The sequence below is a fragment of the Rhyacophila brunnea genome, unplaced genomic scaffold, assembly GCF_057557595.1.
Source record: "Rhyacophila brunnea isolate RB1 unplaced genomic scaffold, BYU_Rbru_1.0 scaffold_4, whole genome shotgun sequence".
Classification (NCBI taxonomy): Eukaryota; Metazoa; Arthropoda; class Insecta; order Trichoptera; family Rhyacophilidae; genus Rhyacophila; species Rhyacophila brunnea.
This window is the reverse complement of record NW_028233068.1, coordinates 508,421-527,097: the sequence shown is the minus strand read 5'-3', so window position 1 is coordinate 527,097 and position 18,677 is coordinate 508,421. Positions and strand designations below refer to the sequence as shown.

At 36.6% G+C, this 18,677-nt stretch overlaps 2 protein-coding genes across 3 annotated transcripts in view; one reads left to right on the top strand and one right to left on the bottom strand.

The window, feature by feature from the left end:
- LOC147066714 (uncharacterized) overlaps positions 1 to 18,677 on the bottom strand; it is a 1,113,477-nt gene that overhangs the window by 926,167 nt on the left and 168,633 nt on the right. The window lies entirely within an intron of this gene.
- Positions 12,744 to 17,262, top strand: LOC147066717 (uncharacterized). Of its 2 annotated transcripts, none has more exons than XM_085955046.1 (3): positions 12,744 to 12,981; positions 14,773 to 15,247; positions 16,407 to 17,262. In XM_085955046.1, the coding sequence occupies exons 2-3, from the start codon at positions 14,791 to 14,793 to the stop codon at positions 17,213 to 17,215; spliced, it is 1,266 nt and encodes a 421-aa protein (XP_085811172.1). In that variant the 5' UTR covers positions 12,744 to 12,981; positions 14,773 to 14,790; the 3' UTR covers positions 17,216 to 17,262. The 2 variants fall into 2 exon arrangements, with proteins under 2 accessions (XP_085811172.1, XP_085811173.1); XM_085955047.1 differs by having other exon boundaries at positions 12,744 to 12,985.

Below are 18,677 nucleotides of genomic sequence, written 5' to 3'. Positions count from 1 at the left end.
ATGTTCCTAAGATGTAGTGAATTCCAACTGGTTACGCCCAAAACTACACTGCCTTAACAGCCACAAAAAACCCTTAATTTCAATTGAACTAAGTTGAAATTTAAACGCTGTAATCCGATCATCTCTGATGAAAATGGATGCGAGGTTAACAGCTAGCAGTATCAAAAAACGCCATGTTGAAATAGCAATAAATTTGGAGGAACCAAAATAGACTAAAATCTGTGTAGAAAGATCTATTGTTCATACGAGTACCCGGAGTGCTATGTCTCGATGAGGTAAAAAATAAACACTAGGATAGACGCACTTGAGCTGTGATCACTTTTTCAAATAAAAATAATCTACATCGTTGGTTTAAAATTTTGTACCAAACAATAAACAAAAAATACGTTTTAATAATTACAAGATAAAAAGAACTTTTTATATACCACGTTTTTAAATTTTTTGTTGAATCATAATATAAACTTGACAATTATTCTAGTAAGTAATAAAAACTTTTTATTGTACTTGATAGACATACTGAATAAATAGAGAATACTGAAAATTTCATATTGATTTCCATAGTAACGCACGTATATATTAATAATTTAATTGCTAGGACCCCCTTAGCAACCAACAACAATAACTTTCCATACAAAACAGAATTAACTGAAAATGAATTCAATTCTGCTTAAAAATGGCTAAAAGAATATAAGAATGCATTGTCGTCGTGTTCTGATATATTCTAAAAGTTTCAAATGTCTAGTTAGTCGGGAAGTTAGTTAAGAATCTTCAATCGTCCAATATAAATCTTGAACAAACAATAAAAAAAATTATACTGGACACACAAGAAAAAATCTGTACCGGACAAACAAGAATACGAGCTAATAAAAACGTGGTAAAAATGAGACTTTCAGTCGTTAGAGAATAAGTTATCATAATACACGTAGATTGTATGAATATGGTAATAATGCTTTTTTAATTTGGATATAAGTATATAATATTATAATTAATACCTATCTGTTGACAAATTTTATATATTATTGATGATTACGTAACGTAGTTTCTAACGGCGATAAGATTAATGTAGCTAATATAATATTTCACACTTTGACACGGCTGAGTGAGAAATATTATTTTTTTTAGATAAAAATGAAACTCGCAATTTTAGTTTTGAAACCTCTTAAATGGTCCAATTTTAATAATAACCCGAATAAAAGCCCCTTTTGCTTGAGGAAAAAAACGCCCACAAATATTCCAGTCTAGAAGAAATGGGGCGGCAAAAGAACGACGAAGGAGCGAGGAACGGGAGCAAAAATAATTCCCTTTATTATATGAACCGGCCCATGTTTTTTTAGGTGACATATGGTGACCCGACTTACCAATAACTTCTAAAAGGATACGACCATTTCAAGATGGTGAAAGTATTTCAAATACTTTTCGTGGCCGATTGAAAATACTTACAAAGTTGTGCTTTATATATCACGAAAGTATCTATCTAATTAACATACTAATTAGCTGTTCATCTCATTTTGGGTTAAGTTAATGAATAGACAGTCATGAATATATTTAAAAATATTAATACGTTTAATATCATAAATCATATTATATAGGTACGTATAACCAAACGAGAGTACAGTGTACCAGCATATACGATGTAATGGAAATTATTACAAATCACAAATACTTTGAATGTGTATTATTATAGTTTTATTAATACTTTATTCAACAATAAATTATTATAAACCCATGACCGATGTCATCCTGATTCAATACAATTCAGAATTCCGTCAGAACGATATAAGTCTATAGTTTATAATAATAATTGTAGAATGAGTAGATACCTACTAATAAAACTATATGTAAAGCAGGATTTCCCAAAATATGTTCCGCGGAACACCAGTGTTCCGTCGAACCTGAATAGGTGTTCCGCGACCAATTGGAAGGGTTTTATACACTGCAACACATTTAAAGATCTTCTACTAAGTAGAAGTAAAATAAGTAAAACTAAAATAATTAAAGAATCTACTTCATATCGCCGAACTAAAAGCACTCTTTACAAGACACTTGTAAAGCCAGTGCTCACCTGCGCATCGGAAACCTGGACATTAACTCTGCGAAATGAACGAGCCCTGAACATCTTTGAAAGAAAAATTCTCCGCCGTATATATGGACCGATCAGGGATGGCACCAACTGGAGGAGAAGATATAATGCTGGAGTCTACGGGCTGTACGAAGATTGCAGCGCAATTCAATCAATTAAGATTCGGAGACTGCGATGGCTAGGTCATGTGCACCGTTTGAATGACAATGAACATGCAAAGAGAGTGATGTCCAGCAATCCAATAGGACGTAGAAGAAGAGGGAGGCCAAAGATTCGCTGGTTGGATGGAGCTGCCAGTGACTGCCGTATTCTGGGGGTACCAAATTGGAAAGCGGCCACACTGGATAGGGACAGGTGGAGGGAGCTGTTGGAGGAGGCCAGGACCTACACCGGGTTGTCGCGCTCCTGATGATGATGACTTCATATTGAAAGGCGAGTGATGATCAATCTCTACTGATGTTTATGACGTCAAGTATCTAGATAGGTCATGGCTCCCAGAAGGGGGGCTGACAGGCCTCTAGCCTGGGGGCCCGGCGTGAGAGATCGACCAGCCAAGTGAGATAAACACATAAAAAACATGCACCAATAGTAAAAAAACGTCGCGCTGTTTCATTTCAATCATACTAGCATTTAATAATATGTGGTTTTGCCATACTTACAATTTTGGATTATTGTCGATATTTGACATGTCCATAATTGTGCACATCAACATAAAAAATTAAAATACAAAAAATCGCTAAAAACACCTTTAATTTTACCTCGAACACCATTTGGAATATGCAACTGTAGATCGTCACATTGCCTTTAACCTTAGCGATAAGTAGGGGGCCCGCCAAAGATCCTAGCCTGGGGGGCCGCTTCGGGATGTGGGGGCCATGATCTAGGTACAGACGGAGGACCATCTTTTCTCACACCGTGCGCATGAAAAAGATGGGGTATATTGTTTTTAACTGACCGGCTGACCAGTCTTGTCAGTTTAACGACAGTTGCCAAAATTGGCAGAACGGTTAGCTGCTCTAATAAATAAACTACAAAATAAACTAAGTGTTCCATTGCAGAAAAAGTTTGGGAAACCCTGATGTAAAGTCTTTGTTATTTCTAATAACATGTCGTGCCATCAAGAATTAAAATTGCAAATTAAATTGATCCGCAGGTAGCCAAGAGGTAGAAACATGGCCCCCACAAGGGAGGACTGACAGGGCTCTAGCCTGGGTGCCGGGGCTCAGGAGGGGCCCGCCGTGGTCAGTCGACCAGATAAGTGTATTCAAACGACAACTTCAAATGTCCAAATTCAAATGAATGTATTAAGACATACAAAAAAACACTAAAAATACACAGCGTACACCATTTATTTTTATGGTCACACTGCCTTTATCATTAGCGATGGGTAGGGGGCCCGCCAACGATCCTAGCCCGGGGGGCTGCTTCAGGGTGGGGGCCATGGGTAGAAAATATTCGAAAAGCAGACTTAGAGGGTCCTTAAAATCTTCGAAAGTATTGAGAGGCATCCATTTAGCAAATAAATAATCCAAGTGGATGATAGAAGTGATTGATTTATAAATTCCATCAAATCGCTTAGGAGAATAACTCACCCAATTTCCTAAATCGATATTGATGCAATTGCACCACTGCACCATTTAGTATTTATTTAGTTATTATTACAGAAGACATGGGAGACTTTGTATGTTATGGGAGTTATTTTGATAGTTTAACATATTTTTAATTTGTATAATAAACACTCCACATGTACATATTATATCATTCGTAGTTAGTAAATGTAAGTGTAAAGATTTGAGAGTGGATATAAATTATCCACATTGCTAGAATGTCTACTAAAATCCAGCAAATAATTTACATCTTTGTAAACATTAACTATTGCACATAATTTTAAATAATCGCCATCACCTGTATACTATTATAAGTACACCTATAATTTAATTAAGAGCTATTTTTCCTGTATGCAATACGAATGACAGGAAATGCTACATTCGTATGTTTTAAAGTAGAACGTTGTAGCGGAGCTCGGAGCAGGAGCACGGAGCAGTGGAGCAATGGGCTTTTACCCGGAGCAGGAGCGGAGCCGGAGCACCGAAAATTTGTAGTGCTCCACTGCTACGGATGTTTTTTTTTGTTGTTAAATTTTCGTCCTAAAACCCAATGAAAATATTATATTTGACATTGGAATTATTTTAAATATGACAACACTGCCGAGTGATAAATAGCCTCACTTTTTTTTGACAGGAGAGGCAGATAAATAAAGACGATTTGGTGGCGGAAATTTTGTTTAATAGAATTAATAATGAAAAAGACGAATAATAAACCTTATTTCAAAACTACTTCTTCTTTTATTTTTTTAACATTTGTATGTATATAGGTATAATACCTATTAAAACTTCTTACTCGGAGCGGAGCAGACCCCGGAGCGGAGCTGGAGCGGAGCAACTCAAAAAAGGGTCCGCTCCAACCCTCTGTTTTAAAGTTCTTTAATTTTGTATAAAATCATTACCTATCGAAATAATTTATTTTTCAAAATTGAAATATTGGACGTAACTATAGTGATTATAATATAATATGTGATAATTGTAATACCTATACCAACATGTAGTCACGTAGGTACGTCATCTAAATAATGTTAATTTAATAACATAATCTTCAAGTTGTCAGCTCGATTCGTATCTTCGTTCATATATATCTTTCCCTAGATATGACCATCTGACGCCACATTTTTATATCGACTAATGGCGTATTCAAAAGAAAAAATGTACATATAAACCTCTAAAGCCGTCGCTCAAGATGATGGTCGACCCAGCCGAAATAGCAGTTCTAATAAATGTGGTTTCTTTTCGTACTGCATATGAAAAAAAGTTTTAAATATTGCTTATACCTACGTAAGTAGTACCTACATAGGTACGTAAGTATATAAAAAAATACTTTCTTGGCAAACATGTTGAATGGCTTCGCTGATACAGTATCTCAATAACAGTTGTATATTATTTTGAGTTCATAAATAATATTATAACGAAGATTTTAATCATGTAGGTACAGTCCTGAATTTTTCGATAGGGCTAAAAAGACAGTAGCACAGGCCCTGACAAATTAATTGGGAATATATTTTTCAATTTGGAAACACATCAAAAGCGTAGTAATCAGAAATAAATCTTGAAAAAATATGACGCTGGACAGGACTCGAACCAGTATCCATCGGATGCCGGCCAATATGTTTTACCAATTCAGCCACCTGCGTCCTATCTAATTACGACGAAATTAACCAGTATTCATGTAAATTATGTGCTTTAACAATTTTTGATAATTCTGCCGACTGCCTTTTGTGATTTGAATCAAGGTAGGTACTGTTACACCCATGATTATTAGGCCTCTCCCGATAGTCTAAATTACGTAATTATTAGGTGTAACCATGTCACCTGACCTCCTAGTCAACAATGGGCGTACGTACGTCTAAAATTCCTCGATTAACTGTCAAAATGTTCAACATGTAGGTAGGTACTTAGGCACGTAAGAATTATATCTAACTAGCTGAGCCGGCGAACTTCGTACCGCCTCAGAATCAATAATCTTGTGTTAACTTATTAGCTGAATTAAAGTCAGTTTTTTATTAAGTTAAAATGAATACTCAAAATGAATAAGTTCAATAAATGTGCAAAAATCAAATCAGTGTATCAAAGTATTTTAATTACATTGAACTGTACACCCACGATGACCGCGTGGATTAAGCGCCGATCTATAGTGTCAAGGGTCCCAGGTTTGAATCCTGGGTCTGGCAAGTTCACATATTGTTTTTCAATTTGTGCATGAGTCAGAGTATGATCCTAATACGTTGAGCAAGCGGCTGACATCCATTTCTCGTAAAAATAAAATCTGTTAATGCAAACCTCCACTCTGTGGAGGCCCATATGATCCTATTAGGATCGGACATGGTCAAAAGAAAAAATAAAAATGTAATTCACGTGGCAACAAGGCATTTGCTTTATTGAAGCGAATCAAAATGATTCGCATAGCATTGTTGCACTACTTTCTGTTAAACTATTTGTTGGATGGATTGCACTCGGGTCGATTCCCTTCATTGAAGCACCTTGTGATATACGACATTTTTCGTTTTCTTGTCAGGTGCGAAAACGAACAAAGCAGATGGTTTGCCGACACATGAACATGCTACGTACAATTGACCGTGAGAGAAACATTCATTTTACAGATTCAGGCCACATACACTCAAGGATTGGCCTTGTAATTTGTTGATCGTCATGCCGAATGCAAGACGAATTGGAAATTGAATTTGTTTAAACTCGAATGGCATATCGGTTGGGATCATCGAAATTCTCGGAATGAGAACTTCTTCACCTTTGAACATTGAGAACTATGAGTTTTCTCACCACCAAACGCGTTCCGTTACATAGTTTTGGTTGGTTCAGATTTCAAAGCATGATGACTACCGAGCCAACCTTCAGTTGTAAATTGTGCGGTGGCAAGCCCGGCAGATCCAATGAGTTTAAAAATTCAGTTGGATAGTTGGTTGCTTCGTCTTCGTTTGTTACACAGTCAATAGATTTGAAGGAATGCAGTGGACCAACGATTTGATTTTGTATTGTGAAGTTTAAGTGATCCACATCTTTGTTCTTTGCCGCAAGAATGCTCGTTCACTCAACCAATTGTGATTTTACGAGACGAAATTACAAAAATTCAGCGGAAACGAAATCAGTCCATTCGATTCATCGACAGGAACACGGCCGTTACCGATAGTCAGCAATTGCTTAGAGAAATCTTCGGCAGATGGATCGTTTAGCAATGCAACTCACATGTTTGTCGTCAGCTGAAGTTTCTTCACATAGCGCCACAGAGTCGATGATTTGAGGCAAGCATTTATTTCATCGGCAGCGGTCGATCTTGGAATGACTGGTAGTGTTTGGCGGAAATCGCCAGATAATAGAATCATTGCACCTCCAAAACTTCTTGAGTCATTACGCAGATCTTTCATAGTTCCATTGAGTGCTTTCAATGCACGTTTGTGCGCCATTGTGCATTCATCCCAGGTGATGATTTTATTTGCTAACAAAACTTTGGCCATTGCTGAGTGTTTCGCAATGTTGCATATCGGTTTTTCAGTCGTTTGCAGGTTTAAGGGCAATTTCAACGTTGAATGAGGCGTTCGGCATCCTTTTATCAACGTGGCCGCTATCCCAGAAGAAGCAACTGCTACAACCTTTTCGGATCTCGCACGAACAGAGTAGCCAAAATCAATGACAGGAGGAATGTCTTCCCAGTTCGCGCGTCGAGGAAAAATAAGCCACCATTTCCATAATCAATTACCTTCATTAACGTATCGTACACTTCTTTCTGTTGCGGGTTCAACAGTGGTACATTCGTTCGAATTGATTGGTTCAATGCATCTCGATCATATTCACGTTCACGTTCCAATTCTCGATTGAAAGCGTCGTTCATTCCACGATGTGGCGTTGGCATTCCTAACTTGACTAACAAACTGCCGCACATGAGGTAACTCATGTATTCGATCAAAAGCAAAGCTTATGTACGAGTATCTCCTCATTCACCTCGAGATCGGTATTCCCTGAACTGACACGAATTCGATGTAAAATGTCTTCTGACATGTCATCCTTGTACTTGTTCCACAGTTCAGGTGGATTCGATGTGAATCATGTCGAAATAATGATAGCAAATACTGTGCGTATCCGATTTGGAGATACAGAAACAATTGCTTCTGCGATTGTCATATCCCAATGAGTATCGTTTTCAAGCGAAATTGAGCTGTTGACATGAAGTACGAAATGTTGAGCACATTACACCATTGGCAGTTAGACATTTCGACTAGTATATAGTATATTAGTCTATGATTTCGACTATCATTCTTTCTTTTGTTTGTTTGTTTCTTGTTTATTGTTTCTGTCATTAGCGTTGTATACGGATTTAATTTTTTTGTGATTTTCTTTTATTTTCGAATGCGCGAAGTTCATCGTTCAAATTCATCGATATCAGTCAAAAGCCGTTCCATACAAAATATATGAGAAAATAAATTTTCTTCATAATGTATTTTGTCCGTGATTTATCAGATGTTTTAATAGTTATTCTGCTATTCGGGGCGCAGCAAATCCAACAAATCAAAGATTATAAAAATCGGTCCAGCCGTTCTTGAGTTATAAATGGTGTAACTAACCCGACTTTGTTATATATATATAGGTATTATAGATTATAACAATAGTATGTCAGAGAAGAATGTGATTTTCCGAATAAAAGAAACGGAAGCCACAGGAATTTAATAATAAGAATAATAAGGAGTATGTAAGGGAAAGATGGCAACACTGCTCGACCTCGATGTCTTCTGCAGCAGAGCCATGAGTTGAACAGTCCGATGGCTTGCTGCTTTGTGGATTATGAGAAGGCTTTCGACAGTTCGCACCGCCCCTCCCTCTGGATGATATTGGGAGCATACGGGATCCCTCCCAAGATCATTGCCATAATCAAAAGCCTGCACGAGAATAGCGAATGCTGTGCCAGAATTGGAGACACTGTCACGGAATGGTTCGGGGTCACGACCGGAGACGGACAGGGTTGTGTCCTTGCACCGTTTCTCTTCATCATTCTCTTTGACTTCATACTACGGAAGTCAATACCACCCGACCGAGCCTGCAGCGCTCGAAATGGAAAAGTTTACGAACCGGAGCGCTCGACAAATTTTCTGAAGATATTTACATAGTCATCAAATCGTATGTGTATTTTATAAAAATAAGTGTGTCAGATTTTCTGTTTAATGGCCTATCTAGCTCAGACGGTCAACATATTTTTTCCACGAGACGGAGCGATAATTTTACAAATTTCACGAGCCGAAACGGCGCTCCGGTGCGTTCCGTTCCATTTCGAGCTGTGGACCGAGGCATACCTGTTACCCCCGCGGTGAATCTATGCAACCTGGAATACACCGATGACGCTGTCCTATTCGACAACTCAATCGAGGGCATTCAAGAGACAATCGACAGGTTGCATAACAACTTCTCTCGCGTTGATTTGAAAATCAACGCGAAGAAAACCAATGTATTGTGTAATAGCACCTGTTCTGATCCAGATTTCCCTCTGATTAGCGACGGACAAAACATTGAGAGCGTCGACAGCTTCAAGTACCTGGGGGTACACATCACGGGAGATGGCTTTTTGCAGAAAGAGCTCGCTATCCGAATGGGAATGGCTGGAGCAACATTCAACTCGATGCGGTTTGTCTGGGACTCACGATTGTACTCGGTTAAAACCAAATGCCGCCTATTCGACGCTTGCATTCTGACGGTGCTGCTTTACGGAAGTGAATCATGGCACCTTACGAAGGCTCAGAGCAACCGTATACTGAGCTTCGAAAACAGATGTTTGCGACGAATACTGGGTGTGCGGTGGTCAGTGGCGCACCCAAGGGGGGGGGGGGGCAGGGGGCCTTGCCCCCCCCCCCAAATATGAAAATCATCAGAATGATTTTACACATTGAAATCGAAAGCCAATAAACTATACCTTGGGCTTAGACAAACAACACGGCAAAAAATGATTTTTAATTCTCCAGCACCCTTTTTAGTAAAATTTCTTAGATTTAAATTTCTAATACAAAAATTTCGAAACACTAATGTCAGGTTTTATTAGAAACCCATTCCCCAATGAAATTCTCGGTGACCACCCGAATTCCGGAGTGGTATAGGTCATGGCTGAGGAGGGTTGACAGGGCTCTAGCCTGGGGGCCCGGGCTGTGGGGGGCCGGCGTGTCGGGTTGACCAGATAAGTGAGATAAACACACATCATAAATTAGCTTTAATAGTAAAAAAAGTCGTTCTTGACTATGAACATTTTAATTTATATAATAGTCCAATATATTTTTTGATTATTATGTGTCGATACTCGACAGCTCTATTATTATAGTAGATGTATTGAAAATCGCCAATAATTCACTGTATAAGTACCCTCAATTTGAACTAAAACACAATTTGAAAAACTCTAATGTAGTGTTTCACACTGCCTTTAATCTAAGCGGTGGATAGGGGGCCCGTCAAATATCCTAGCCCAGTGGTCGGCAAACTCATTAGTCAATAGAGCCAAATATCAACAGTACAACGATTGAGATTTCTTTTGAGAGCCAAATTTCTTAAACTTAAATTATATACGTAGGTAGTAAGTAGGTACACTGCTAATTTACTTAATAAACTTTAGTTAAAGTTTTAAATCCTAATTAAATTATAGGTAGGTACACTGAATAAAACTGAAAATCATACGTAATAATGATCTTATTTATTAATAAAAATTTAATTGTGAGTAAGGTATCCATAAAATTGAATCATGACAATGACTGACAAACTCAATGTGAATAATGGCCTTGCATCTCCTTGTAAAGTTTGGGTAAGTCTGGTTCGTATGTTGTTGATTTAATTTTAAGCACGATTCCAGGTTCTCATCAATAAATCGATTTCTCGATTTACTCTTGATTTCCTCTCTTGGAAATCTTTTTACTAACCACAAAACTTGCAATATTAACGTTGTTGAGAGATTTTATTCAGTACCTAATTAAATACAGAACTTTATTTTTCTTGACTCTTCTCCTCAGCTGCTTTCTTCCTTGCATCATCGACAGAATATTTAGCGCAAAATCACGAGTTTTTAGTTGTAGTATCTCTCTAAATTTGAATGCGCCAATTTTTCCCGACACATAAATACAGGTCGGTAAGCTATTTAAGTTTTGAATAAACGCGAAGTCTCGGTCTATTCAACATTACATTTTTACGGTTATCCTCTTCCATGTTCTTTGCTTCTTCTTTGTAGCCATGTCATCTGTGGCAGAGCCGCACTCAAGGGGCCAAAGAGCCGCAGTTTGCCGACCACTGCCCTAGCCTGAGGGCCCGTTTCAGGATGTGGGGGCCATGGTGTAGGTACATCGAGTGCAATAGGCAAAAGACCGATAAACGAGATATTAGGCTATGTTGTATTGAGTAGGTTGTGTATAATTTAAATGCAATAATACTTTTTTGTCTATTTTCAATTAATATGTTGGAACCTCAATATTAAAAAACCAAAAATCTGCGATAAACATTCGGCGAAAAGATCGACTACACCCACTACGGTGGTGGTGTAAATTAAAAGAACATTTTTTTCGGTGGAATTCGGAATAAATATTGTAGCTCTCTAGACCAGTCTTCCCCAAACTTTCGACATCTGTGTACCCCTTCTATAATTTTCGTAACACTGAGTACTCCTCGTCAAAGAAAAATGCATATAAGTACTTTAATAACAATCAAAATATATTTATATATTCCTTTTGTAGTACATAAACAAAATAATAATAAACGAAAAATAAAATTCATTCATAATAAAATATAAATAAAAGTTATATTATAAAAAATAACATTAATTATAAACCATGAGAAGGATGAAATAATTTATGTTGCAACGACAGATCATCATAATTTGGTTCCCTGGTTATTAATTTTAATCTGAGATACGGTTCCACACCCAAAAGGCTGTTCCTTTTTTTGACTTAATGTCTACAAAATGCTGAAAAATCAACTTCACATAAATATGAAGTTGGAAAAGGCAAGATGTATTTCAGGAATTTCTCTGCTAAAACTGGATACACATGTTGCATTTGCAACCTAAATGATGTTTAAGTACACTCCTTATAGTTATTTTGCAAGAATCCGTCTGAAGCTAATAATTCCAACAATTGCTTTTCTTCCGCCTGAGATAAACCTTCTTGCATGGATGTTGTATTAATGCTTGTTGCACCAGGCGTAGCAATAACCCGGTGCAGCGCGTACCCCCACCAAACTCTTCCCGTACCCCAGGGGGTACGCGTACCACACTTTGGGAAACACTGCTCTAGACCAAGTGGGTAGCACAGCCGATATTATTTAAGTAATGTTTTAGCATACTAGGTACACATGTCCAGTATGGTCGCTGTTCACTTCCAATCCGCCAGTCGCTGGTGACACGCTCAACGGTTACCCCCACTATGCCTCCAATTTAATAAAAACTAGGAGAAACTGTACAAATATATCGCCGTGTATTGTAAAAATATTTATAATATGAAGAAAAGAGCCTATGGGACTAATTTACATTCTCCTCCTTGCCCCCCCCCCAATAATAAATCCTGGGTGCGCCACTGGCGGTGGTATGACTTTAGGAGCAACGAGGAGATAAGAGAACGCACCAAGCAGCCTCTCATCACGCTGAAAGTGAAGAGGCGACGTTGGACCTGGCTCGGCCACGTGCTGCGGATGCCAGAAAAGAACTCAACCTGGCTTGCCTGTTCTTCAAGCCGACCGGATTCCGGCGTCCTGGAAGGCCGCTAAATACAATCTACAGAGTGTATACGGCGGAGCTACGGGATGCTGGTTTGACCTGGAACGAAGCAAGAAGACTGGCGAGCGACAGGGATTCTTGGAGGCGCCGCGTGGTGTCCATAGGGCGGATATGGCAAAAGAAGAATTTTTAATTTTACTTTCGGTCATAATATTATTATGGTAGGTACATTATTTCAACCAGATTGATTCAAAAGATTGGACAGTGCTTTGATGCCAACCTTTATTTTCTTTTAATTTATTGTGGATACTGGAATTTATTTTTCCGATATTTTTTTGTAGCACGGCAACTTAATTATAAATGTATTTTGTGTACTGTCAGATGGTCAGAAATGTCAGACGTCAGTTCAATTGTTATATGGAAGTTTCCTTAATTATAACAAACAGCGTACCTATTAACAAAAATACCGACATACCGCATATCTTTTGGTAGTTTTTGAAAATCTTTATATCTCTTTTATAACAGGCAGTTTATATTCATTTGCAATGTGGTTTAAACGATTCACCGACAAACTTCACACGCCTAGCTAGAATTCAGTGAACGCGACAATAGTAGGTATTACCGATTACCATGAAAGTATCTATACTGTATCTACTGTAAATAAATACTGAAATAACCGTTTGGTTTATTATTTAAAAAGGAAGTAAATAATATTTGTAAATACACCGTACTGATTGGGTTTGTGTTGCTTTTCTACTGCAAACATAGTAAGTAGGTAGGTACTTATTATTTTTTAGCTAGTTATTTTACAGTTACTATTTCTAATGATATTGTCATAACAATAATGTGGAGACGTACATCTCGCCTTCATTCTGTAGAGGAATTCGCTTTTGGCTCGTAGTTTTAACATGATTATTGGCATCAAAACAATTCAAAGTAATTACCAATGGTCACTTTGGTCAATTGTTTGCGGCACTTATTTACAGTAAGACAATTCTACAAATTTATGCCATTGCATTCAAGTATCACATTATTTAATAATATAATTGAAAATGTTAGGTAAGTACCTATTTCATTAGGTACCTACCAATATAAATATGATTCGACATATCAATGACAGAAGCAAATCCAACAAACATAATATTATATATATGTACTATTAATTGGTCTACTCACTACTGCCTATGCAATAATCATTTAAAAAGTGGTTAGGAACGTCAAAATGATATCAATACTTTTCAATTGATACTTTGAAACTTATATTTGCACGGATTTACTGCTGACAAGTACGAATTATCGCGGGCCATAATGAAAAAATTCACGTGTAAACATGTATTATCTTGCAAGTTGCAAGAATGCATTCATGAATCAATGAAGTTCGGAAGCTTCTGAATTTTAACGAGACAGTTGGGATTTGCTCGATATCTGCGCCTATGCAGTGGAACGATAGTGGCAAGCCTGTAAGAAAAAAACCATCTACACACAGACCCATTTTGAGGTTAACCGATTTTTATGACTTACATAGTACCATAAAAAAATGACAACTTGAAGAATGAGATTGATGAGAAAGTCAGCACTTTTACGTGTAAACAGTTATTATCGAGATAGTTTAAAATACACACTATTGGTGCAAGTTAATCCATGCACGTGTACAGGCACTATTAGGCATCGACACTTTCATCGATACTTTTTCCTGTGATTTTTTCTAATTTTATAATACTTCATGTCGTCATTGAGGTTAAGGTGTTTTGTGACCAAACACAAAACCAAACACAACCTACTATGACCCAAAAGCTCGTGTTAGGTTTTGGGTTGTTTTTCAGTAGGCTGTGGTAGGTTTCGATTTAGTTTTTGGTCTCACAACAACACCTTCATCACAAAAACGATTCAAAGTACTATAGCTTTACTGATTTTTTTAATACCGATCGGCGACTACCATGCATTAGAATATTTTGCAATATTTTAGCCATTATTTTAACCATAGTTTGCTTTCTAATTATTGCTCCAGATATAGATATGGCTGCAGATCTACATTCGGCAATAATATTTCTAAGGGGGCCCTTCTTTTAAAGAGAGAGTATTATGACAATCTTTTAAGCATATTAGGATATAATTTTTTTTTATAAACAGCACGAGCACCTATTATTTAAAAATATAATTATGTAAATTCTAGGTTCATTATCATAGTAGGTACCTATAGCTTGTTGAAATATACATTTACGGTGACTCAAATGAAGTATTTCATTGTTTAAACCGTTCAGATAATACGGGTGCTTCTTACTTGATCTTAAAATATAGAATCAGTCACTGGATAACATGTACAGGCGGTGTTGTGAATAAATCCCGGATCATATTCATTTTCAGTTTAAAATATTTATGTTATCACTTTCTAAATGTTACAGGATTACTGCGATTCAAATATGGCAGACCTGACCCTTGCAATGGAAGTAACGACAGAATCACGCCGAGGCAGTGTAGAGGATCCTCCAAAGGAATCTGTAGTAAAACAGGAAGATGAATTATTCAACGCATATCACGGATTGGCTAACACTAAAATTGTAATAAACGCAGACCCTCTCAAAGTAGAAGGCGAGACCCAGATTGAAGATTTACATAAAATTTTCAATCTGAGTGAATCTATATCCCACGAAAACCCTACCGTGACTGATCTGGTAGATAAAATAAAACAAGAGGAGTTTCATTCCGAGGATAGTCTGGATGATTTTATCGTGGAAAGAGAACCCCGGTTAGAATTAAACACGCATCCTTGCCCGAGCTGCTCTAAAACCTTTAAACAACTGGGCTATTTACATCGTCACCTTAAAACTATGCACAACATCACAGCGCCTACGAAGAATGATAAAAAATCTAAACATCGTGAGTTCACATTTTTATATTATTATTTTCATCAGGTATATCTCCACATCAGAGGTAAAACTCATTAAGTGCAATGTTACCCTATTCTATTACACATGAGAACAATCTATTACAATAAATCACCATAACTACATATTAGGTGATTAGGAGATCAATGTCTTTGATGTTTAGACATTAAATTAAGTGAGCTATGATTGTACTTTTTATTAATTGAAATTAAACACAACATATATAATATATATTATAGTACTTTACCTCAGTATATATTATTTAGCACTGGAATTCACACAATGTGATACCTAATGAGATCAGGACAGATTACGTTAGATCAGAAGGATATTTCAAAACAGCTGTTAATACATAGAAGTTTTTTAAATATTGTGGAAACGTGCCTAATTATACTATTTTTGGTAAGTTGTACTGTAAAACTATAGATAACAAACAACTTCCCATCCATGTCTCCATTCGACAAAAATGTCAGTGAAGGCTATTCATTTTATGAGTATCGGTGAAATGATGTCATTTGGACTCCATGACAAGAAAACATAAACAAGTCCATAGTCATTTTATTACATATAAATAAAGCATAGATAATACAATCACAAATCCGGTTCCGACCATATTATCAATTTAATGTTTCAATATTAAGGCCAATATATTTTGTCAAATAATGTTAGATTAGCAATGAACGATACTTTTGATTGATGAGTTTAAAAATCAATCTATTCAGTAAACTTTCCCATTTTTATTGTAACATTTTCATATTTAAAAAAAACCATAAATCTTAGTTATTACATTCATTTAAATCCCAGCAATAAAATTATCATTTGCTACGAAAACATAAATTTAAACAAAAACAGTAAAAAGTTGATCTTAGAGTTAGAATATAGGAAGTGACTTTGTCATTCTAATTAAACCTTTCATAATTTGATTCTTCATTGGTTATGCTGAATATACCTATAAAAAAAAAAAAATTCTGGAGTTTGTATGAATTGCCTGCAATATATTATTATCACATCTTGTGGCGACCCTCTATTCCTAGTTTTTTTATTCAATTAAATCTAATGAATTTTTAAGATATACTCCTATATTATATTTGTTTGGAAAATGTATTAAGTATGTTTCCCAAAAATTAAAAGGCTCCGTCCTTAACTTTCAGAAAAGAGCAAATCTCTCGCTCAGCTGAAGACTATAAAAAAGGCAAAGAAACACAAATTAAAATCTCCCAAAAAGAAATCGATGAAGTCAGTCAAGGCTAAAACATTCAAGAAAAAAATCAAAGTGGAAGCATCAGAATCGGACGGCGAAACGGAAGAGAACGCCAATAAAGAATTTGTCTGCGATTTATGCGGCCACCAATGCACAGACGCCGCCCAGCTGGAAAGGCATAAACGGAGCCACTCTTCAGAGAAACCTTACTCGTGTGACCACTGCTCCTACTCTAGCAAACAAAAATCAGCGCTGGATGAACACAAAAAGATTCACGGAATCCAAGACTTTGCATGCCTAAAGTGCGGCCTCTCATTCGACTCGGAACGGCGCCTCAACAGACATTCTCTCGTGCACAAAAAAAATCATAAAAAATTGTCCTGCGATATCTGTGATTTTTCCGGTGTTGATAAAACGGAGCTGCGAAAACATAAATCTGAACACCACTCGAAAGAAAATACTTTAACTTGCGAGATATGCGGCTTTCAAACCAATCGGCCGAGTTCATTCCGCACACATAAACTCACCCACGAGCGCCATCTAAGTTTCAGTTGCGGAGTCTGCAAGTACACGTGCCTCACGCTCGCTAACATGAAGAAACACGTCTACATCCACACCGATGAAAAGCCCTTCAAATGTCACATGTGTGATAAGACTTTCAAGAGTATGGAGGCACTCAAGAGACACGTTAAAACGGTACACTTTCGGTCGGATGATCCGGCTGCTCCACCCGATTGGTCGAACTCGGATCATGAATGACAGTTAACCTCTTAACCGAGAATATTATTTTTCTTATTTTTAAAAATGTGTGTATTCAACGGAGAATTATTTCTATAGGATTGCGTGATATGTCATCGTATTGCCATCAGGTGATCTAAAATAAAAAATAAAATAAGCATACATGGCACTTTGCAATCTTTATGGCATAATTTGCCGTGATGCATGATGTCATTAGCCCTCATAGTCTAGTGCGTGAGGCGCTGGCCTTTCATCCGGGACTCTATATTCAAACAATATAATTTATGTGATTTTCATAAAGGCTGGGTGTTTGAGTGTTTCACTTCATTACACTTTACTATCATTGGGTCTCATGGCCTGTTGTAGTGCTAAAAAGAATATATTATGTAATATTAGAAGTTGGATATTTTCCCGCAAACTTTTTCAACTACCTTTAGAAGAAAATGTGGTTGGTCGAATTTTTCTCTATCCTTTGCAAAGAACATTTGAATTTTGAAAAAAATCTAGAAACGTGAATTCTTTATAAATATGAATGTGTATGTTTCTACTCTATACAAAACTCTAAGCGACTCTGGAAAACCACTAATATACAACAAAAACATGATGAATCTTGCAGTTCAACGCTTAAATGTAATGAAAAACAAAAATATGCGGTGACTCATCCCACCTGATGATTGGATGTAACTTTAGAAACACCTTAACGAAATATGCCGTCTTATTCGATAGAATTGCTTCATTGGCACGATATATTTTGTCTCGCTCGGTTAACAGGTCTACAACCATCAAATCTTTTGTAAAACACTCCCGCATGAGTCGCACGGATGGGTGGCATTATTAATTGATATCTACGGAAAGGCCTTTGCGCAAAAGGCCCTAGAGTAGCGATGGCAAACTATTGTCCACTGCTCTAGGTAAAAATTAAAATCAAAATTGAGTTTTACTGAACTCATGATATTACAGTCGAAGAGAAATTTTAGAATAGTTATGTTATAATTTAAAGTAAAATTTAGTGTTTAATATTTAATCACCCCACCCCGGTCCGGTTACTGACATCTTTCAACTGTTTTTGTTTTAGAATATTTTTAACATAAAACTCCCAAATTCGTCACTTCGCTTGGTGGCTGAAAATGTTTATTTGTACCTAAATGATGATATGGATGCATTAATTTTAATGTAATCAACTTCTTTTTTTTTAATGGATTACTTACCACTTTTATACTATATTTTATAAATCATGTCTCATGCACAAAGGATATGTTTGTATACATTTCATTGTATTACTAGAAATTGTCCAAATTGTTTATAGGTAAGTATCTTTTAAAAGGTAATTGTAATGATTGTAGTTGCAGGGACACATCTGATGATTTGTGAATAAATATATTTTGTCCTAATTTTTTCATGATTTTATAGTATTTTGTTAGTATATTGTACAATTGTATAAATACAAAGAATTTAAAAATACATACATACATTATGTATTGTA

Coding starts and splice junctions, on each gene's coding strand:
- LOC147066717 (XM_085955046.1), top strand. CDS start 14,791: ATGGCAGACCTGACCCTTGCAATGGAAGTAACGACAGAATCACGCCGA. Junction 15,248..16,406: donor TGATAAAAAATCTAAACATC/GTGAGTTCACAT, acceptor CTTAACTTTCAG/AAAAGAGCAAATCTCTCGCT.